Below are 24,061 nucleotides of genomic sequence, written 5' to 3' on the forward strand. Positions count from 1 at the left end.
ATATCCCATGCCTAGCTCGGAGGGTCCCATGAACATGGAGCCTCGCTCACTGCTAGCACAGCAGTCTGACTGCAAGGCAGCAGTGAGGCTGGGGGAGGCTCAGCGCCTGCCATTGCTGAGGCTTGAGTAGGTAAACAAAGCAGCCAGGAAGCTCAAACTGGGTGGAACCCACAGCAGCTCAAGGAGGCCTGCATGCCTCTGTAGACTCCACCTCTGGAGGCAGGGCATAGCTGAACAAAAGGCAACAGAAACTTCTGCAGACTTAAACGTTCCTGCCTGACAGCTTTGAAGAGAGCAGTGGTTCTCCCAGCATGGAGTTTGAGATCTGAAAACGGACAGACTGCCTCCTCAAGTGGGTCCCTGACTCCCGAGTAGCCTAACTGGGAGACACCTCCCATTACAGACCAACTGACACCTCATATAGCCAGGTGCCCCTCTGAGACAAAGCTTCCAGTGGAATGATCAGGCAGCAACATCTGCTGTTCTGCAATATTTGCTGCTCTGCAGCCCCTGCTGCTGATACCCAGGCAAACAGGGTCTGGAGTGGACCTCCAGCAAACTCCAACAGACCTGCAGCTGAGGGTCCTGACTGTTAGGAAAACTAACAAACAGAAAGGACACCCACACCAAAACCCCATCTGTGCATCATCATCAAAGACCAAAGGTAGATAAAACCACAAACATGGGGAGAAAACAGAGCAGAAAAGCTGAAAATTTTAAAAATCAGAGCACCTCTTCTCCTCAAAAGGAATGCAGCTTCTCGCCAGCAATGGAACAAAGCTAGACGGAGAATGACTTTGACGAGTTGAGAGAAGAAGTTTTCAGATGATTGGTAATTAACAAACTTCTCCGAGCAAAAGGAGGATGTTTGAACCCATTGCAAAGAAGATAAAAACCTTGAAAAAAGATCAGATGAATGGCTAACTAGAATAAACAGCATAGAGAAGACCTTAAATTTCAGCTCCTGATGGAGCTGAAAACCATGGCATGAGACCTACATGATGCATGCACAAGCTTCAGTAGCCAATTTGATCAAGTGGAAGAAAGGGTATCAGTGATTGAAGATCAAATGAATGAAATGAAGCAAGAAGAGAAGTTGACAGGAAAGAGTAAAAAGAAATGAACAAAGCCTCCAAGAAATATGGGACTACGTGAAAAGACCTAATCTACATCTGATTGGTGTACCTGAAAGTGACGGGGAGAATGGAACTAAGCTGGAAAACACTCTTCAGGATATTACCCAGGAGAACTTCCCCAATCTAGCAAGGCAGGCCAACATTCACAATCAGGAAATACAGAGAACGCCACAGAGATACTCCTCGAGAAGAGCAACTCCAAGACACATAACTGTCAGATTCACCAAAGTTGAAATGAAGGAAAAAATGTTAAGGGCAGCCAGAGAGAAAGGTCGGGTTACCCACAAAGGGAAGCCCATCAGACTAACAGCAGATCTCTCGGCAGAAATTCTACAAGCCAGAAGAGGGTGGGGGCCAATATTCAACATTCTTAAAGAAAAGAATTTTCAACCCAGAATTTCATATCCCGCCAAACTAAGCTTCATAAGTGAAGGAAAAATAAAATCCTTTACAGACAAGCAAATGCTGAGAGATTCTGTCACCACCAGGCCTGCCTTACAAGAGCTCCTGAAGGAAGCACTGAACACGGAAAGGAAAAACCAGTACCAGCCACTGCAAAAATATGCCAAATTGTAAAGACCACCGTTACTAGGAAGAAACTGTATCAACTAATGAGCAAAATAACCAGCTAACATCATAATGACAGGATCAAATTCACACATAACAATATTAACCTTAAATGTAAATGAGCTAAATGCTTCAATTAAAAGACACAGACTGGCCAATTGGATAAAGAGTCAAGACCCATCAGTGTGCTGTATTCAGGAGACCCATCTCACGTGCAGAGACACACATAGGCTCAAAATAAAGGGATGGAGGAAGATCTACCAAGCAAATGGAAAACAAAAAAAAAGCAGGGGTTGCAAACCTAGTCTCTGATAAAACAGACTTTAAACCAACAAAGATCAAAAGAGACAAAAAAAGCCATTACATAATGGTAAAGGGATCAATTCAACAAGAAGAGCTAACTATCCTAAATATATATGCACCCAATACAGGAGCACCCAGATTCATAAAGCAAGTCCTTAGAGACCTGCAAAGAGACTTAGACTCCCATACAATATTAATGGGAGACTTTCACACCCCACTGTCAACATTAGACATATCAACGAGACAGAAAGTTAACAAGGATATTCAGGAATTGAACTCAGCTCTGCAGCAAGCAGACCTAATAGACATCTACAGAAATCTCCACCCTAAATCAACAGAATATACATTCTTTTCATCACCACATCGCACTTATTCCAAAATTGACCACACAGTTGGAAGTAAAGCACTCCTCAGCAAATGTAAAAGAACAGAAATTACAACAAGCTGTCTCTTAGACGACAGTGCGATCAAACTAGAACTCAGGATTAAGAAACTCACTCAAAATCATTCAACTACTTGGAAAGTTAACAACCTGCTCCTGAATCACTACTGGGTACATAATGAAATGAAGACAGAAATAAAGATGTTCTTTGAAACCAATGAGAACAAAGGCACAACATACCAGAATCTCTGGGACACATTTAAAGCAGTGTGTACAGGGAAATTTATAGTACTAAATGCCCACAAGAGAAAGCAGGAAAGATCTAAAACTGACACTCTAACATCACAATTAAAAGAACTAGAGAGGCAAGAGCAAACACATTCAAAAGCTAGCAGAAGGCAAGAAATAACGAAGATCAGAGCAGAACTGAAGGAGATAGAGACACAAAAAACCCTCCAAAAAAATCAATGAATCCAGGAGCTGGTTTTTTGAAAAGCTCAACAAAATTGATAGACTGCTAGCAAGACTAATAAAGAAGACGAGAGAAGAATCAAATAGAAGCAATAAAAAATGATAAAGCGGATGTCACCACCAACCCCACAGAAATACAAACTACCATCAAAGAATACTATAAACAGCTCTACGCAAATAAACTAGAAAACCTAGAAGAAATGGATAAAGTCCTGGACACTTACACCCTTCCAAGACTAAACCAGGAAGAAGCTGAATCCCTGAATAGACCAATAACAGGCTCTGAAATTGAGGCAATAATAGCCAACCAACCAAAAAAACACCAGGACCAGATGGATTCACAGCTAAATTCTACCAGACGTACAGAGAGGAGCTGGGTACCATTCCTTCTGAAACTATTCCAATCAACAGAAAATGAGGGAATCCTCGCTAACATATTTTATGAGGCCAGCATCGTCCTGATCTCAAACCTGGCAGAGACACAATTAAAAAGGAGAATTTTAGACCAATATCCCTGATGAACATCAATGCAAAAATCAATAAAATACTGGCAAACCGAATCCAGCAGCACATCAAAAAGCTTATCCACCATGATCAAGTGGGCTTCATCCCTGGAATGCAAGGCTGGTTCAACTCATGCAAATCAATAAAAGTAATCCATCACATAAACAGAACCAAAGACAAAAACCACATGATTATCTCAATAGATGCAGAAAAGGCCTTTGACAAAATTCAGCAGCCCTTCATGCTAAAAACTCTCAATAAACTAGGTATTGACAGGACGTATCTCAAAATAGTAAGAGCTATTTATGACAAACCCACAGCCAAAATCATACTGAATGGGCAAAAACTAGAAGCATTCCATTTGAAAACTGGCACAAGACAGGGATGCCCTTTCTCACCACTCCTATTCAACATAGTGTTGGAAGTTCTGGCCAGGGCAATCAGGCAGGAGAAAGAAATAAACGGTATTCAATTAGGAAAAGAGAAAGTCAAATTGTCCCTGTTTGCAGATGACATGATTGTATATTTAGAAAACCCCATCACCTCAGCTCAAAATCTCTTAAGCTGATAAGCAACTTCAGCAAAGTCTCAGGATACAAAATCAATGTGCAAAAATCACAAGCGTTCCTATACACCAATAATAGACAATCAGAGAGTCAAATCATAAGTGAACTCCCATTCACAATTGCTTCAAAGAGAATAAAATACCTTGGAATCCAACTTACAAGGGATGTGAAGGACCTCTTCAAGGAGAACTACAAACCACTGCTCAATGAAATAAAAGAGGACACAAACAAATGGAAGAACATTCCATGCTCATGGATAGGAAGAATCAGTATCATGAAAATGGCCATACTGCCCAAGGTAATTTATAGATTCAATGCCATACCCATTAAGCTACCAATGACTTTTTTCACAGAATTGGAAAAAACTACTTTAAAGTTCATATGGTTTAAAGTTCAAAAAAGAGCCTTATTGCCGAGACAATCCTAAGCCAAAAGAACAAAGCTGGAGGCATCACGCTACCTGACTTCAAACTATACTACAAGGCTACAGTAACCAAAACAGCATGGTACTGGTACCAAAATAGAGATATAGACCAATGGAACAGAACAGAGCCCTCAGAAATAATACCACACATCTACAGCCATCTGATCTTTGACAAACCTGACAAAAAAATGGGGAAAGGATTAATAATAATCCTTTAATAAATGGTGCTGGGAAAACTGGCTAGCCATTTGTGGAAAGCTGAAATTGGATCCCGTCCTTACACCTTACACAAAAATTAATTCAAGATGGATTAAAGACTTAAATGTTAGACCTAAAACCATAAAAACCCTAGAAGAAAACCTAGGGAATCCATTCAGGACAGGCATGGGCAAGGACTTCATGACTAAAACACCAAAAGCAATGGCAACAAAAGCCAAAATTGACATATGGGATCTAATTAAACTAAAGAGCTTCTGCACAGCAAAAGAAACTATCATCAGAGTGAACAGGCAACCTACAGAACAGGAGAAAATTTTTACAATCTACCCAACTGACAAAGGGCTAATATCCAGAATCTACAAAGAACTTAAACAAATTTACAAGAAAAAAATCAACCCTATCAAAAAGTGGGTGAAGCATATGAAGAGACAACACTTCTCGAAAGAAGACATTTATGCAGCCAACAGACACATGAAAAATGCTCATCATCACTCGCCATCAGAGAAATGCAAATCAAAACCACAAGGAGATACCATCTCACACCAGTTAGAATGGCGATCATTAAAAAGTCAGGAAACAACAGGTGCTGGAGAGGATGTGGAGAAATAGGAACGCTTCTACACTGTCAGTGGGACTGTAAAGTAGTTCAACCATTGTGGAAGACAGTGTGGCGATTCCTCAAGGATCCAGAACCAGAAATACCATTTGATCCAGCCATCCCATGACTGGATATATACCCAAAGGATTATAATCATGCTGCTATAAAGACACATGCACACGTATGTTTACTGCAGCCCTATTCACAATAGCAAAGACTTGGAACCAACACAAATGTCCATCTGTGACAGACTGGATTAAGAAAATGTGGCACATACACACCATGGAATACTATGCAGCCATAAGAAAAGGATGAGTTCCTGTCCTTTGTAGGGACATGAATGAAGCTGGAAGCCATCATTCTCAGCAAACTATCACAAGGACAAAAACCCAAACACCGCATGTTCTCACTCATAGGTGGGAACTGAACAATGAGAACACTTGGACGCAGGGTGGGGAACATCACACAGCAGGGCCTGTCATGGGGTGGGGGGAGCGAGGAGAGATAGCATTAGGAGATACACCTAACATAAATGACGAGTTAATGGGTGCAGCACACCAACATGGCACATGTATACAAATGTAACAAACCTGCACATTGTGCACCTGTACCCTATAAGATAAAGTATAATGGAAAAACAAAACAAACAAACCCCATTTCTACAAATAGGAAACATACGCGCAGTTATTCACTAGGGAGATCTGTAATAGTGAAACACTGGGAACAGTCTAACTGCGCGGCCGGGTACCCTGCTGCCTGCAGAGGGTCAGGCCACACAAACCAGCACCACGGTAACAAACTAATCGTGGGCCGGGTGCGATGGCTCACGCCTGTAATTCCAGCACTTTGGGAGGCCGAGGCGGGTGGATCACCTGAGGTCGGGAGTTCAAGACCAGCCTGACCAACATGGAGAAACCTCATCTCTACTAAAAATACAAAATTAGCCGGGGTGGTGGCGCATGCCTGTAATCCCAGCTACTCAGGAGGCTGAGGTAGGAGAATCGCTTGAACCCAGGAGGTGGAGGTTGTGATGAGCTGAGATTGTGCCACTGCACTCCAGCCTGGGCAAAAAGAGTGAAACTCCATCTCAAAAAAAAAAAAAACAAAAGAAAGAAAACTAACCGTGGCAAGCCCCATGGACAGCTGCGTGACATAGGGCACAGGTGGTATGCTGCCTTTCACAGGCCCCACCCAAAGGGCCCCTGGCTGCGGGCAGAGCCATACGGTGTGGACACCTGAGGCGTGTCCAAAGGGGACCAGAGAGAAGGCGGAGAAGGCTCTAGTGAGAGGCAGAAATAGGGACAGAGAGGGTGTTTCCAGAGCAGGGGATGCCACAGTGGGTCAGGAGAGCAGTGTTGTAGGAGAGCACCCTGGCGTGTGGGTTGCCTGAGCTAGAAGAGCTGGCGGGAAGGCGGAGAGGGATTTGGGGGCTAGAGAAGAGCGAAGCGAGGGGAGATGTAGGTGAGAGCACTCTCCTCCAGGGCCCCGAGGACCAGCAACTGCAAAGAAGGGTAAGGGAACAGGGCAGCTGCAAGTGTGAACCAAAAAGCAGCCCCTCCACTAAATGGAGGAGGTGCCGAGGTCAGGAAAGCCTGATGTGTCATGGGTTTGGTTCACCGCCTTCCATGGCCTGTCACACTCCAGGAAAATCTCTTCCCAAAAAACCACCTGTGGGCACACATGCCAGGCTGCACCTGTTCCCATGCACATCCTCTGCTGCCCTGAGCAGGCACCAGGGAAACGTGAGCCCCAACCCCCACGAAGCGGCAGGCACCTTACCTAGCGATGGCAGAGCACTCGATGTGCCAGCCCGGCCTCCCGGGACCCCAGGGAGAGGCCCAGAACACCTCCTGGGGTTTGGCCGCCTTCCACAGGGCAAAGTCACTGGCATGACGCTTGTCAGAGTCCGCTGCAGATGACAAACAGTGCATCAGCGGGAGGAAGCTCAGTCACCCCACCATAGATGCTCAGACATTCACCCCCACCACACCCCCAGACAGTTACCCCACCAAGGAAACCTAGTCACCCTACCATGGGAGTCCAGTTACCCCACCACAGAAACCCAGTCACCCCACCACAGGAGCCCAGTCACCCCCAGCACAGAAACCCAGACAGTCACCCCCACTACAGAAACCCACAGTCACCCCCAGCACAGAAACCCAATCACCCCACCACGGAAACTCAATCATCCCACTACTGAAACCCAGACAGTCACCCCACCATGGAAACCCACAGTCACCCCCACCACAGAAACCCAGTCAGTCACCCCACCACAGAAACCCACAGTCACCCCACCACGGAAACCCAGTCAGTCACCCCATCACGGAAACCCAGAGTCACCCCCACCACAGAAACCCAGTCACCCCACCACGGAAACCCAGACAGTCACCCCACCACGGAAACCCACAGTCACCCCCACCACAGAAACCCAGACAGTCACCCCCACCAAGGAAACCCAGTCACCCCACCATGGAAACCCACAGTCACCCCCACCACGGAAACCCAGTCACCCCCGCCACGGAAATCCAGACAGTCACCCCAACCACGGAAACCCAGAGAGTCACCCCCACCACGGAAACCCAGTCACCCCCACCACGGAAACCCAGACAGTCACCCCCCACCACGGAAACCCAGTCACCCCCACCACGGAAACCCAGACAGTCACCCCCACCACGGAAACCCAGACAGTCACCCCACCACGGGAACCCAGTCACCCCTACCATGGAAACTCAGACAGTCACCCCACCACGGAAACCCACAGTCACCCCCACCACAGAAACCCAGATAGTCACCCCTACCACGGAAACCCAGTTACCCTACCATGGAAACTCAATCACCCCACCATGGAAACCCAGATAGTCACCCCACCACGGGAACTCAGTCACCCAGTCACCCCACCACAGAAACCCAGATGGGCACCCCACCACAGAAACCCAGTCACCCCACCACAGTCGCCCAGACTGTCACCCCTACCATGGAAGCCCAACAGTCCACCTCATACTCATATGAGTATGAGTATGAGTGTGACCTACGGAGCAGATGTGTTTATTACCTCAGTCTATGGGAGGGGCTGGGAAACAATGACAGATGGCAGCAATGAGTGTCCGTGGTGCCCACAGGAAACAATGACAGACGGCAGCCATGAGTGTCCGTGGGGCCCACAGGAAACAACAGCCCACCTCATCCCCACCACAGAAGCCCAGATAGTCACCCCCCACCACAGAGACTCAGCCAGTCACCCTCACCAGGAAAGTCCAGCCAGCCACCCCGACGGAAGCCCCTCCAGCTGCCGGTGGGCAGCGGGCCCCGGGTTGTTTCTCTTTGAAGGAGCCCCGCACTTCTTGCTCACTCCTGTTTCACCCACGTGAGGAACAGGAGCACCGGCAACGCTTTCATCTCAGACGCCCCAGTGCACAGGGAGAGGTGGGCGGCCGGGAACCCACAGAGGCTCATTTCTCAGGAATGTACTGTGGACTGGGTGGGGTTTTCCCATTTTTCCTTATTCTGTCTTACGAGAAATGCTCTGTTTATCAGTAACTGAGTTTCAGGGTTGTTTTTTTCCAAAAAGATACTAATCACACAGAGTGAACAGTGTGTGACGATGTCAGGTAACGCGGCTGGTGGACCCCAGACTCTGAGCGACGTGCCCGTCACCGTGTGGCGAGGCTGCCAGTGTGCGTGCTCACCAAAACCCACTGTCCCATCTGCCCAGGACAGGCATGCCCCATGTGTACAACGTCCTGGTATCACCCTTTCCATCCGGGAGCACTGACACAGGCGTCCACCACCTTTGATGAATTTAAAGACGTTGAACCGTTTTGGTGCAGACACGGATACTTTTTCGGGGTCGAACTGGACAGGCTATGTTTTCATTTCCAGTCATTTCAGTAAGGATAACATCCTGTGGGCACCCGAGCAAATAGAACAATTCCTACACAGTGCATGGAAAATGAGAGCATCAATAACACCCTATGCTGAGGGAAAATACTTAAGGACAGAAAATGTGGCCAAGGATTGTATTTCCAGCCAAACTGACTTTGAGGTGGAAGGCAGCACACTGTCATCCATAGGCACAAATTCAGGGAATACTGTTCCTGAGAAAGGGCTCTTCCTTCAGAAAGTGCTGGGGAATGAGCTTCAAAAACAGGGAGAAAGCGGACCTGGAGACAGTAGGAACTGGGGAGAGTGGACCAGGCTGCAGGAGGCAGCACAGGCAGAGGCTGGGCACTCCGACATACAGACACGTGGGGGCGGGGAGGAGGCACGTGCATGGGAACCTTATCATCGTGGTCAAGCCTTGGGCAGGGCTGGTCCATGATGGACTAAAGCAGGTGGATGCCCACTGGGTATCCTGTCACGCCTGGTGTCCTTAAAGGCCAGGATTTGCCATAGGGGAAAAGGGAACCACACATGTGAACAGACAGAGGGGTTAATGAAACCCCGCGGCCCGGAATTTGAGTATGAGTGTGACCTACGGAGCAGATGTGTTTATTACCTCAGTCTATGGGAGGGGCTGGGAAACAATGACAGATGGCAGCAATGAGTGTCCGTGGTGCCCACAGGAAACAATGACAGACGGCAGCCATGAGTGTCCGTGGGGCCCACAGGAAACAATGACAGACGGCAGCAATGAGTGTCTGTGGTGCCCACGCTGTGTTCTAAAAACACTGTTTCCCATTAAAAAAAAAATGGGAGCCGGGCGCGGTGGCTCACGCCTAGAAACTCAGGACTTTGGGAGGCCGAGGTGGGTGGATCACCTGAGGTCAGGAGTTCGAGACCAGCCTGACCAATATGACGAAACCGCGTCTCTACTAAAAATACAGAAATTAGCCGGGCATGGTGGCGGGTGCCTGTAATCCCAGCTACTCTGGAGGCTGAGGCAGGAGAATCGCTTGAGCCTGGGAGGCAAGGGTTACAGTGAGCTGAGATCACGCCACTGCACTCCAGCCTGAACAACAGTGACACTCTGTCTCAAAATAAAAGGAAAGGAAAGAAAAGGAAAGGAAAGGAAAACGGGAAAGGGAAAGGGAAAAGGAAAAGAAGGGAAAGGAAGAAAAGGAAAGAAAGAAAAGAGAAAAATGGGGCTCCCAGGAAAAACAGCTTATTTCAAGAGGAGCCAGGAATATCTTACCATATTGGACAGCCACAAAACTATCAACCACAACAGTGCTGAGTGCAAGGGACTTGGGAGTTGCTCCCGTCAGCAAAAGGGGGGCAGGCTGAGGCTTAATAAGGTGACGGCAGCAACGGATTAAAACAGCACGTGCAGTGAAGCCCCCGAGCTCTCAACAATGAAAGAACAGGAACTGGTCACCGCCAGAGGAAGATATGGAAGCCAACTCCTTATTTTGAAAACTGGTCAATTAAGGAAAAGGTCCTACCTTTCTTATACAAACTGTACCACTGAGTAACCACATGACAGTTGGCCTGTATAAAAGTATTCCAGCAAATGGGCCAGGCGCGGTGGCTCACACCTATAACCCCAGTACTTTGAAAGGCCAAGGGGAGTGGATCACCTGAGGTCAGGAGCTGGAGACCACCCTGGCCAACATGGGAAACCCCATCTCTACTAAAAATACAAACATTACCTGGGTGTGATGGCATGCCCCTATAATCCCAACTACTTTCGCTGAGGCAGGGAGAATTGCTTGAACCTGGGAGGTGGAGGTTGCAGTGAACCGAGATCATGCCACTGCACTCCAGCCTGGGCAACAGAGCGAGATTCCGTCTCAAAAAACAAACAAACAAACAAACAAACAAACAAACAAACAAACAAGGTAGTCCAGCAAATAAAGCAGAAATGATAGAATGGGAGTCGCGCCACCGTGCAACCTCCTTTTGCAGTGAAGGATCTAAGCCTAGAGCGGCCAGGGCTGCTCACACACAGAGAGGTACAGCCCTTATGTGTCTCCCAGTGAGGAATACACCATCTACAAAGTAGCCTTCTCCAGAAATTTAGAACTGGATTAAGCCTCTAGATTCAACTACCAATTTGCAAAACACACAGAACAGAGGGAAATGTTACAGACACTCCAAAACTCAGAGCAGGCGAAATCCCACTGCGGGAACCATAAGACACATGATGTTTCTCCCTCAAACGAGCAGCAAGGAAGAAAAGCCAGGGGAGGGACATAATGACTAAAAACAAGAAGACACAAATAAGAAACAGCTAAGGTTAAGTGTCATGTTTAGGGACACATGTTTGAGCAATTAAACCCACTCAGAAAGATGAGGCGGTGACCGCTGTCAGTTATGGCAGTAGTTGCCCCCAAAGCAGGGCAGAGAGGCTGGTGGCCAGGGCGTGGGATCCGGAGGACCCAGGTGCCTTCACTCCCTTGCCATTGTTGTCTCCTTCCACTAGGGGATGACCCCAGGGTCTCCACTGAACACAAATTCACTGAGCTGGGCATTTTTGTTTGTTTGGTAGAGATAGCAAAGGGTCTCACTACATTGCCCAGGCTGGTCTTGAACTCCCAGCCTCAAGTGATCCTCCCACCTTGGCCTCCTAAAGTGCTGGGATTACAGGTGTGAGCCACCATGCTCAACCAAGTTGGACATTTTTTAATAGTGTTTTCTATTGTGTTATTATAACAATTTAAATTTAAAATTAAAAAGAAAACACTATTGCTTTGGAAATAACATACACTAATGCATTAAAATCTTTTTTCGGCCGGGCGCGGTGGCTCAAGCCTGTAATCCCAGCACTTTGGGAGGCCGAGACGGGCGGACCACGAGGTCAGGAGATCAGACCAACCTGGCTAACACAGTGAAACCCCGTCTCTACTAAAAAATACAAAAAACTAGCCGGGCGAGGTGGCGGGTGCCTGTAGTCCCAGCTACACCGGAGGCTAAGGCAGGAGAATGGCGTAAACCTGGGAGGCGGAGCTTGCAGTGAGCTGAGATCCGGCCACTGCACTCCAGCCTGGGTGACAGAGCGAGACTCCATCTCAAAAAAAAAAAAAAAAATCTTTTTTCACCATATGTAAAAATGGTGGTTTTATTATCTTTGTTTTGTATAACTCTATTTCCTAATTTTGTACCATTATAAATTATATAAATATGTTGCTTTTGTACAAGAAAATATTTTTTATTTTAAAAAGCACGGCTGTAAAGATGTGGAATAACGGAATCATTCCTCACTGGTGGGGATGCAAAATGGTACAGCCACTCTGGAAGAAGCTGGGCAGTTTCTTACACAAATAAGGCTCTTCCCAGAGGACCCAGCAATTGTGCTCCTTGGTATTTGCCCAAATGAGCTGAAAACCTGCACATGGATGTTTACAGCAGCTTTATTCGTAATTGCCAAAACTCAGAAGCAGTGAAGATGCCCTTCAGTAGGTGAGTGGGTAAGCTGCTGTAAATTCAGACACTGGGATGTGACTCAGAGTTAAAGAAAAACGAGCTCTCAGCCATGAAAAGACATGGAGGAAAATTACTGTGTATTCCTAAGTGAGAGAAGCCATTGTGAGAAGGGTGCACAGTGTATGACTCCAATTATATGACAATCTAGAAAAGGCAAAACTAGAGACTGGAAAGACCAGGGATTTCCACGGATGGGAAAGAGGGAGGGATGAGCAGACAGACCGCAGAGGATTTTTCAGGGCAGTGCAAGTATCCTGTGTGATGCTGTAATGGTGGAAACATGTCACTATACATTCACCCAAACCCAGAGCACACAGCGCCAAGAGTGAACCCTGACGCCAACTCCAGTCTCTGGGCGAACCTGATGTGTCAATGGTGGGGGATGCTGACAGTGTGGGGGACGACGTGGAGGGTAGCAGGTAGAGAGGAATTCTCCATACCTTACTCTCAAATTTGCTGTGAAGCTAAAATGGCTCTAAAAAACAAATCTATTAAATAAATAATTTTAAAAAACCTTCCTGATGCCAGAATGTACAACTCTCAGAAACTTCTCCACATGTGTTAAGCACAGCCCACATGGCCTGCTGGTAGCCACACCTCACACGTGGAAGACATGGGCTTCTGTGTTCCAGCCCGTGCAGGGAGTGGGACAGGACAGCACAGAGGGTGAAGGAACGAACCTGAGGGGTCAGTGCTGTGGATAATCATCAGCACAGTTTATGGCGCAGAAAGACAGTGCCTAAAACCAGAAACACCTTGAACAATCTTTGGGGTTTGTTCCTGTTATTCTTGTTTGGTTCCCTTAAACACTACATTTTTCAAATTATTTTAAATTTAGTTCCATATACTGCACTTACTATTTCTTCTCCATAAAAATGATTTTGACCTAATAACTCCCTGGAATAGAATAGAGCAAGGAAGAGATTCAAATAGATTGGAAGTTTAACACATGGTTAAGACACATATGGGAATTAAATGTACGGTAACAGCAAAACACAGAAGAATGCGAAAATATGACGTACGTGTATGAGGTTTTCATGTGCACTGAAAATCCTGGGAAGGAAACAGGAGACCAGCACTGTCTCCAGGGAGCGGAGCCAGGCGCACTGGTGCGGGGGTGGACGATGCCCTACTTGCCATTTGAACTTTATGCCTCACAAGCTGGAGCCATCCAGAGAAACCGAATTAAATTTAAAACACAGGTGGCACCTGGGTACCGCCAGTGTCTGAGCAAATGGAGGGATCTGCGCTCCAGATCTCATCTCCCCAGAACTGGGACCCGAGGCAGAGGTCAGGGACCCACAGGGCTGAGACCGGCCAACCCACCTGGCTCTCCGACTGGACCAGGGACCACGCCGACCAGTTTGCCATACTTCTCTCCTCTAGACTTCAGATCGAAGTAGACATTGCCTGTTTATAAAGGCAATTATGAATCCATCACTTCTCAGTCTAAATATCAGCATATAGACAAGCTTAACTTCTAACAAGTAATTAGAATTTAAATACAGAACATAGCATTTGGCCCCAATATACATATATAGTATTTATATTTTTATAGACAGGGTCTTGCTATGTTGCTCAGCCTGGAGTGCAGTGGTACAATCATAGCTCACTATAGCCTTGAACTCCTGGGCTCAGGCAGTCTTCCCACCTCAACCTTCCCAGTAGGTAGAACTACAGGCAGGACACCATGCCCAGCTTAATATCTTTTTTAACCAGAATTAACAACAATACTATATGATAAATGCGTGATTTCGACACATCATGAGTACACAGATATGAAAGTGAAAACACAAATGTAAGTTCTCTGTAAACTACTAAGACAATTATTTAATTAGAAAAAAGAAAAGTGTTATCACTGACCTTCATTTAGATCTTGGGCTTTGTGTTCCATGCCAGTTAACAAAGACACTCTTTCTTTATGTTATACACCAGCTGGCAAAGACACTCCTTCTTTACCCAGTCATCTTCTAAAACTACCTTTTTACTCAGATGGAAAACATCACCTGGCTGGGCGCAGTGGCTCACACCTCCAATCCCAAAACTTTGGGAGTCCGAGGCAGGAGGATTGTTTGAGCGGACGAGTTCGAGACCAACCTGGGCAACATAATGAGACCCCATCTCTACCAAAAAACAAAACAAAACAAAACAAAATCATCTGCATACTGAAGCATCTGTGAGGCTGAACGCCAAGGTCCACTTTGCAGACTGAGGTCAGAAACCTTCGCCAGAGCCTCCTGCAAGTCTGGGCTGCCCTTGCCACTTCCACCACAAAGCCTTAGAAAGCAGAGCCGGGGAGGAGGCGCTCAGAGTGGGAGCTTTGTCAAGAAGCAAGCGCCACCAACCCATGCTCCAAGGCTGCCAGGCTGCAGCCGCTGTGTGTTCCAGGCCATGTGTCTCCCTAGGAAGGAGGCAATGCTCACCTGGGCTGCGACTACGGCCACTCTCAGTACCACAGATCTGCAGTCACCACCCAGCACCCTCGAACCACACAGCAGCATGTAGCTGTCCTCAGGGCCCAGGTGTGGGTGCAACTTTTAGCCTTTATATAGTCTGAGCCTTCACATTCTTCTTTACTAATGCAGTTACTAATTTGCATCAGTACTGTCCTTCTTACTGCAGACACTGGGCTTGGTAAGATCAAGGGAACTTTGCAACTGGCAAACACAAGCTGCACCCAGGACCTGCCTCATGTCCTCGGCGCACAGGAACAAGACAGGCCCCCCTGGGCACAGTGGTCACTGGTGGAAGGAAAGGGCAGGGTGGCTTGGGCAAACAAAGCTAGGGGACGTTTCAACAGAAAACACTGCCCTGTCTCTGCAGCGTCCTCCCTGGTCATTCAGGGTTGACCACTAAGCTGGCACTCGGTGCTGGGGATGAACCAGAGGACAGCAGGGAGACATCCAGGCCCTGGGAGCTGCTTTCTATAAAGTCAGAATACAAACAGTGCTTTAAGAGTGCTTCACTGGAAAGAATCCACTCCCTTAAACAGGGGAAACATTCCCCCTTAACTTTGGTTCACGTTATCAATTTGCTAAACAAAATAGTTTTTCAGCAAGAGTTCAAAGATCAAACTACAACCAAGCCCTTGTGGAATTGTCACAAAGTCCAAATTACTGGGGTTTGAGTGAATGTAAGTGTATTCTGAATTAATTATATTTATACTATTATTAAATGTTTATAATAAAACACAATAATAAAACAACAAATAGCATTCATTCCTCAAGCCTATGAAGACGAGAATCCCTAAAGACTCATGAACATTTATCAGTTTATTCCTAAAATGGAAGCACAGGCCCACATATCTTATTTCAAGTTACACGAAAGCAAAAAACTAATTCCTGTGTTTTCTGATGCAAAATCTAATTCAACCACCTAAGTCCTTAAAAAAGGTTTTCTTGGGAGGCTGAGGCAGCAGAATTGCTTGGACCCAGGAGGCGGAGGTTGCAGTGAGCCAAGATTGTGCCACTGCACTGCAGCCTAGGTGACAGAGTAAGACTCCATCTCAAAAAAAAAAAAAAAGGTTTTCTTGGAAACAAACTCTAAATATACCACATTAGAACAAGTAAAAAGCTACTTCCATACGCAGAGCATACTGAACGGGTCCTGGGGCCTCAGGTGCTCATCTTATGCTCCCAGGCAGGACCCAGGAAGGAGGGGAACGCCCAGGGCAGTACTTCATGTTTTCTGACTCACTGCAACAAACATTCAATACTCGCGTAGCTTCAGCCGTGGGCTGGATACGCTAAGGCGTCATTCAATAAAGCAAAAGGTTTTTATGGTCTGAGAATTTATGATCTAGACGGGGACAAAATATGAATACATTAAACAGCAAACTATGGCAGCGCAGAAATGGTTGCCAAATGGTACAGCAGAGATATCAAGGCTGAGAAAGACAGTTCACTTTCAGCTGTGCTGCGGGAAGGAGAACTTCATGGAGAGATGAGACCGTGGTCAGGGTTTACGGCCAGGATGGGTGGGATTTAGTTCAGATTTATGGAGATGCTTCATCATGGAAGCAGCAAAACAGCAGGACGCTAGCCTTGCCTGGGGGCCACCAGACAGATTAGCATCCGCCATCCGAGGAAAGCACCGGCAGTGAGCAACATGCCAATCTAAACACAGACCACTGTGCAGGAAAACTGACCTGTCGGAGTCTCGAAAAGAGTCTACATGTGCTTACCCAGAAAAAATGAAAAGGAGAAAAATAGAAAAAAGAAAGAGTCTATGAGGAAGGTTAAAAGTGAGGAGACTAAACCAACAAATGCACACGCAGCACATGCCCTTCATTAGATGACGGTGTGGGGAGGCGGGTGTCAAGCACAAAAGAAACCTGGGGACAAGTGAGGACATTTAATATGGAGAGGACACGCGAAGCTAGCCACAAATTCTTCTCTGTCTCAGGTCTGACCATGACATTTGAATTTCTTTTATGCACAGATGCATGTTGAAGTGTCAAGACTGACGTGTCAGAACATCTGCAACTCAGGCTTTTTTTTTTTTTTTTTTTTTTTTTTTTCAGATAAGGTCTCGCTCTGTCTCTCAGGCTGGTGTGCAGTGGGACAATCACGGTTCACTGCAGCCTCGAACTTCATCGGCTCAATCTATCCTCTCACCTCAGTCTCCTGAGTAGCTGAGACTACAGGAGCACGCCACCATGCTTAGCTAATTTTTATATTTTATTTTTGTAGAGAAGGGATCTCTCCATGTTGCCCAGGCTGGTCCTGAACTCCTGGACTCAAGTGATCCACCTGCCTTAGCCTCCCAAAGTGTTGGGATTACAGGTATCAGCCACCATGCCCAGCCCTGCAACTCACTTTTTTATTTTTATTTTTTGAGACAAGAGTGTCACAGTGTCACCCAGGCGGGAGTACAGTGATGTGATCTCAGCTCACTGCAAACTATGCCTCCTGGGTTCAAGCAATTCTCATGCCTCAGCCTCCGGAGTAGCTGGGACCACAGGCAGGCGATACCAGGCCCGGCTGATTTTTTGTCTTCTTAGTAGAAACAAGGTTTTAACATGTTGCCCAGGCTGGTCTCAAATTCTTGGCCTCAAGTGATCCACCCGCCTCCATCTCCTAAAGTATTGGGATTACAGGCGTCAGCCACCATGCCTGACCCTGCAACTCACTCTTTTTTCCTTTTTTTTGCAGGGGGAGAGGGGACGGAGTCTTGCTCTGTCGCCAGGCTGGAGTACAGTGGCGTGATCTCGGCTCACTGCAACCTCCGCCTCCCGCAACTCACTCTTAATGGCCTGTGAAAAAAATGACAGCCAAATAGAGGGGGATGACCTGGGCTGACTTTTAACAAGAAGGGAGCAGGTCTCTGGAGGTACTGTGTTTGTCCCCAACTTTTTGTTAGGAAAATATCTAAACAAAGATGAAATAACACCACACTGAACACCTGTACACCTACCACCTAGATTCCATGACTCTTACCAAGACTAGCTGTCCAGATGTTCGCCTCTCCCTGTGACTGGAAAAGAGTTTTAGAAAGAATTAATTCAACCATTTTGCAAAGAGACACAATATCGTAGAAAACCCCACAACAGCTCTGCTGTTGGAATCCTATCAAGACAGACAGTAAATTTCAGTATGTTCCTACAACTCATAAATATGTCCAGTTTCTCCAAATCTTAGTAATGTTTTAGTTTTAAGAACATAAACTGGTTGGGCACAGTGGCTTACGCCTGTAATCCCAACACTTTGGGAGGCCAAAGTGGGCGGATCACAAGGTCAGGAGTTCAAGACCAGCTTGGCCAACATGGTGAAACCTCATCTCTACTAAAAATACAAACAAACAAAAAAAAAATGTAGCCAAGCACGGTGGCGCACACCTGTAGTCCAGCTACTCAGGAGGTTGAGACAGGAGAATCGCTTGAACCAGGGAGGCAGAGGCTGCAGTGAGCTGAGATCGCACCACTGTACTCCAGCCCGAGTGACAGAGTGAGACTGTCTCAGAAAAAAAAAAAAAAAAAAAAAAAAAAAGAACATAAACTCTACCTTTTGCCGTTGAATAAGCGTGCCCACGAGCAATGATTCCTTCAATGAAAGAAATTATCTGAGGAATATTTTCGGTTACCCTCAAGTACACCGTGGGTGGGAGAACCTGCAAGAAAGTGGAGACATGACCGTGTTTCCGTTGTGTAGAAGCACAAGTCAGCCAGCACCAGCTGTCACTGCTCACACCTGTCACCCTCATGGCAGGAACAATCAGCCCCACACTTTACCTTCAGGGCTGCCATGTCCTGCTTGAAGTCTTCCTCATAAAGACTGGCGAGGGAAGCGGGGGAAATATTCATCTGCAGAAGGATTAGATGTGCACGTTAATGAGGCTGGGGCATTCGCAACAGAACCACCCAGACACAAGAATGCCCACCCGCACAACACGACAGCAAACGTACCTCGGCCACCTCCGGTGAATGGGGTGGCCATGGCCCCACTGTGCCTCGGCCTCAGTTTGCCCCTGCCCACTCACCAAAGCAAGGACATGCATTTTAGGTACTGAATTTATACTAGTAGCTTAGCTAGAAAAAAAGGCTTATTGACCTTGTCTTCTGGTTAAAGAAGAAATAATGTCACAATTTCCATTACATAGTAAAAAACAAACCAGCTGGGTGCAGTGGCTCACGCCTGTAATCCTAACACTTTGGGAGGCCAAGACAGGAGGATTGTTTGGGCCCATGAGGTGGAAGCTGCAAACAGCCATGATCACGCCACTGCAATCCCACCCTTGGCGACAGAGCAAGACCCCATCTCCGAAACAAAAATAAAAATACAGTAAAACAGAAAACAAAACATACCAAGGATCCTCCACTTTTCTAAGACAAGGGCAAAATCATCTTAGTCTAGTCTGTATGATAAGAAACTGGGTTCCTATTTTATCCCTTAATCCTCAGGAGAAAAAGAAATAGTCAAAAATATACTAAAGAGGCGGCTGGGCGCCGTGGGTCACGCCTGCAATCCCAGAACTTTGGGAGACTAAGGCAGGTGGATGACATGAGGCCAGGAGTTCGAGACCAGCCTGGCCAACATGGTGAAACCCCGTCTCTACTTAAAATACGAAAATTAGCCAGGCGTGGTGGTGCACGCCTGTAATCCCAGCTACTCAGGTGGCTGAGGCAGGAGAATCGCTTGAACCTGGGAGGCGGAGGTTGCAGTCAGCCAAGATGACACTCCAGCCTGGGTGACAGAGCAAGACTCTGTTCCAAAAAAAAAGAGAAAGATTAAAAAGGAACCTCTACAGAAATATTTTGAAAGTAATTTAACACACTACAACTGGGATTTAATGGAGTATTCATTCCTTGGGTCCCATGGCTGGGTTTCTGGAGACAGACCACCACCAAATCAGTACCATCAATTCTGAATGTGGGTGCCTTGGGGGCACGCATCTACAGCCCCTGCCACATTATCCAAGGAAGCTGGGACACAAGACTAGGTGTGCTCATGTTGTTTCATCATTTCAATGAAAAACTCTACATGAACCTGACGCACAAGACGCTGTGAAGCTCTGGAACAGAACTGGGCATCGTAACTGCTGGTCCTGCTCAAGTGGCCCTTGGGCCTCCGAAGCCCAGCACCTGCCACCTGCTAGTCTCCCTGAGCTGCTTCATGCAAGTCTCCCCATTTCACAGGTGAAGGAATTACCACTCCAGAATACTGAGAAACTTTCTCAAACACAATGCCACACGTGGGGCCAGGTCCCAACCATGTCACCCTGAGGCCCAGGGCTCTGAATGGCACAGTCAACCCAGAAACCCCTGCCAATGAATACTCACTGAAGAAAGCAAGCTGGTAAACTCTGCATTGCTACCCAGGTGTTAAGCTTTGGGGTCTTGGGCAAATCAATAATCAAATCTCTTAGCCTTCAATTTCTTTACAGCATGGAGATATTCTACCTAATAACCCCCTTAGACTGCTAGAAGAACCACTGTGTGTATATATGGACAGGACAGCTTTGTAAAAGAAAACATTACATAAACACCACATTAAAGAGAGAAAATAGACACAGCACCCAGCACATAGCGGGTACTCCAAAACACTTCAGCCCCTGTCCTGTGGTACAGCTTTGTGGCAAAGCAGACTTTTACAACAATAAATCAGTTAATATACGTCTATCCAGGCGACAAAAGATCAAAGGAAAAAGCCCCAAAATACTGTGTCTTCTTGCTGCTTCAGAAGTCTCCAATTCCATGCAATTTTGGGCCTAAAGATCAGTGGATCGGCCGGGCGCGGTGGCGCACGCCTGTAATCCCCGCACTTTGGGAGGCCAAGGCGGGCGGATCACAAGGTCAGGAGATCAAGACCATCCTGGCTAACATGGTGAAACCCCATCTCTACTGCAAATGCAATCAGCTGGGCGTGGTGGCAGGCGCCTGTAATCCCAGCTAATCGGGAGGCTGAGGCAGGAGAATCGCTTGAACCCAGGAGGTGGAGGTTGCAGTGAGCCAAGACTGCGCCACTGCACTCTACCCTGGGCGACAGAGCGAGACTCTGTCTCAAAAAAATAAAAAATAAAACAATAAAAATCAGCGGGTTGCTTCATCTGTATTTTTCTGCAGAGGTAATTTATTGCCAGGAGAAGTCAAATGGCATAAAGGGGTGCCCAGACTTGGCTTTCCTCCCAGAAGGAAAATACTGTGACCAGTTTTCTCACAAGCATGAACGTGGTTACATATACATTTGCGTCTTTTTCTTGGAATCCCCAAATGCAGCCCATTCCACGCTCTGCTCTGCACTGCTGGCTTCTCTCCCTCGCAGCACACAGAAGCCCAGGAGGTCCGTTGTGCTGGACACACTGAGCTGTCTTGCTCCTTCCAAGGTGGCCTCTACTCCCCCTTCCAGATGTGTCGCTACATGCTTACCCAGTCCTGTCCCAATGCACATCCCATCCTCACCATGACAAACACGAGCGTGTACAGGTCACTTCGCAGCAGCCCAAGTGCACTTCTGAGCTACACTCCTAGGTGGGAGACAGACGGCATAGGCTCATGGACCGGGTCACTCATGCAAGCTGCCTTCCAAGCTGTGCCAGCTACACCCGACCAGCAACACCTGGAGGTGTCTGTCTTCCTCTGCCCTTACCCGCAGGGTCAGCCAACTTTCAGATGGTGTCAGTATGACAGCTGAGAAGTGCTTTGCTCTTTAAGTTTTTACCTCTTTTATTTTGAGTAAATCTGAACATCTCACATGTTTAGGAACCGTCTGCATTAAATAACCTGTGTTTCTTATCCATGCCTGTGTTTCTATTGAGTGGTATAGGTCTTTTTCTTATTGGATGCTAGGAATTCTTTTTTTTTTGAGACAGAGTTTTGTTCTTGTTGTCCATGCTGGAGTGCAATGGCACGATCTCAGCTCACTGCAACCTCTGCCTCCCAGGCTCAAGCGATTCTCCTGTCTCAGCCTCCCAAGTAGCTGGGACTACAGGTACACACCACCATGCCTGACTAATTTATGTATTTTTAGTAGAGACGGGGTTTCGCCATGTTGGCCAGGCTGGTCTCAAACTCCTGACCTCAGGTGATCCACCTGCCTCAGGCTCCCAAAGTGCTGGAATTACAGGTATGAGCCACCATGCCAGGCCAGAAGCATTTTTATACTAAATAAATTAACTTTTTATCGCTGATATAATTTCCATTTTTCCACAGTTTTTTTCAACTTTATGGTTATTTCATGAAATGTAGAAACTGTCATTCTTACACTTAGCAATCTTTCATATTTCTGAATCTTTTCTCATAAATGGCTTCTGGATCTGGAAACAAACTTACAAAGCTTTCCCCAATATAAGGCTATCCAATTTGCCTTGGGGTCTCTTTTATATTTAAATCTCCGACCTGCCATGAATGTGGCTGTGAGGCCTCTATCCACCTCTGGCTTATGTTTTTCTCCAGATGACCCCTAGTTGCCAACACTCTATGGAATAATCCACCTCCCGCCCCCACTGATTTGAAATGCCATCTTTTATCATAAAACAAACTCCCATTAATTATCGAGGCTGGTTCTGGACTTCTTGGTGTTTTCCATCGCCTGTTTATGCATGCTCTGTACAGGAGTTTAATTTCTGCAGGCTTTAAAGCCACGGAGAACAGATCAGTGGATGCCTGGGCACCAGGGGTTACATGGTGCAGGGAGGAATCACGAGGGGCACAGACACAGGGATGATGGATGTGTCCACAGGGGCACCCCTAGGTCAACATTTGGCAAACTGTACTTTTCTGAATAATACATGCAATCTATTGTAGGTCAATCCTACCACATAAAGCTGTGCAGAAAATATATATATATATTACATATATAACATATACAATATATAACATAACATACTATATATTATATAACATAAAATATATATTGTATGTACAACATATTATAATATAATGTATAATGTATAACATATATGATATATAATATATAACAATATATTATACCTTATATAGTGTGTAACATATAGTATATAATATATATGCTACGTAGTATAATATAAACTATATAATAATTATATAATTATATAATAGGCATAATATATAATATATAGTATATAATATATAATAATATAACATACATAACGTCATATATTATATATATTCTACCACATACAGCTGTGCAGAAAATATATATATTATATATGCAATATAATATATAATGTATAATACAATATATAATATGATATGTGATGTATATTATGACATATGATACATTATATGTTATATGTGATATATACTAATATATCATATATAATATACATATATGTGTATATACATATATATGAAAACAAAAACCTTCTATAGCTTTTAAAATGTTTTCGTATTTGGTGGCTGGGTGCAGTGGCTCACGCCTCTAATCCCAGCACTTTGGGAGGCCGAGATGGGTGGATCACCTGAGGTTGGGAGTTTGAGACCAGCCTGACCAACATGCAGAAACCCCATCTCTACTAAAAATACAAAAAATTAGCCGGGTGTAGTGGCACATGCCTGTAATCCCAGCTACTTGGGAGGCTGAGGCAGAGAATCGCTTGAACCCAGGAGGCGGAGGTTGCGGTGAGCCGAGATTGTGACATTGCACTCCAGCCTGGGCAACAAGAGCAAAACCCCGTCTCAAAAAAAAAATAAATAAATAAAATAAAAGTTTTCATATTTGATAGGGCTAGTACCTCTCAATATTCTTCTTTTATAGACTTTTCCTATTCTTGCTTTATTTATTTATTTGCAAAGGACATGAACCCATCCTTTTTTATGGCTGCATAGTGTTCCATGTGTCACATTTTCTTCATCCAGTCTATCATTGATAGGCATCTGGGTTGGTTCCAAGTCTTTGCTATTGTGGACAGTGCTGCAATAAACATACATGTGTATGTGTCCTTATAGTAGAATGATTCATAATCCTTTGGGTATACCCAGTAACGGGATTGTTGGGTTAAATGGTATTTCTGGTTCTAGATCCCTGAGGAATCGCCACACTGTCTTCCACAATGGTTGAACTAATTTACATTCCCACCAATAGTGTAAAAGCGTTCCTATTTCTCCACATCCTC

General features: G+C 46.0%; 1 protein-coding gene across 3 annotated transcripts in view; it reads right to left on the reverse strand.

The window, feature by feature from the left end:
- The window catches only part of CARS2 (cysteinyl-tRNA synthetase 2, mitochondrial), a 58,778-nt gene that overhangs the window by 24,814 nt on the left and 9,903 nt on the right, over window positions 1-24,061 (reverse strand). The window contains exons 4-7 of one of the 3 annotated variants that reach the window (XM_010384736.2): window positions 18,762-18,833; window positions 18,535-18,640; window positions 13,859-13,942; window positions 6,950-7,079 (exon numbers count right to left, since the gene is read on the reverse strand). In XM_010384736.2, the coding sequence (XP_010383038.2) occupies window positions 6,950-7,079; window positions 13,859-13,942; window positions 18,535-18,640; window positions 18,762-18,833 (392 nt within the window). Of the gene's footprint in view, window positions 1-6,949; window positions 7,080-13,858; window positions 13,943-14,395; window positions 14,560-18,534; window positions 18,641-18,761; window positions 18,834-24,061 lie in introns of those variants that run through there. The other 2 variants (XM_030922395.1, XM_030922396.1) reach the window with 2 other exon arrangements.

Source organism: Rhinopithecus roxellana, chromosome 18 (genome assembly GCF_007565055.1).
Source record: "Rhinopithecus roxellana isolate Shanxi Qingling chromosome 18, ASM756505v1, whole genome shotgun sequence".
In the NCBI taxonomy this organism is placed as follows: domain Eukaryota; kingdom Metazoa; phylum Chordata; class Mammalia; order Primates; family Cercopithecidae; genus Rhinopithecus; species Rhinopithecus roxellana.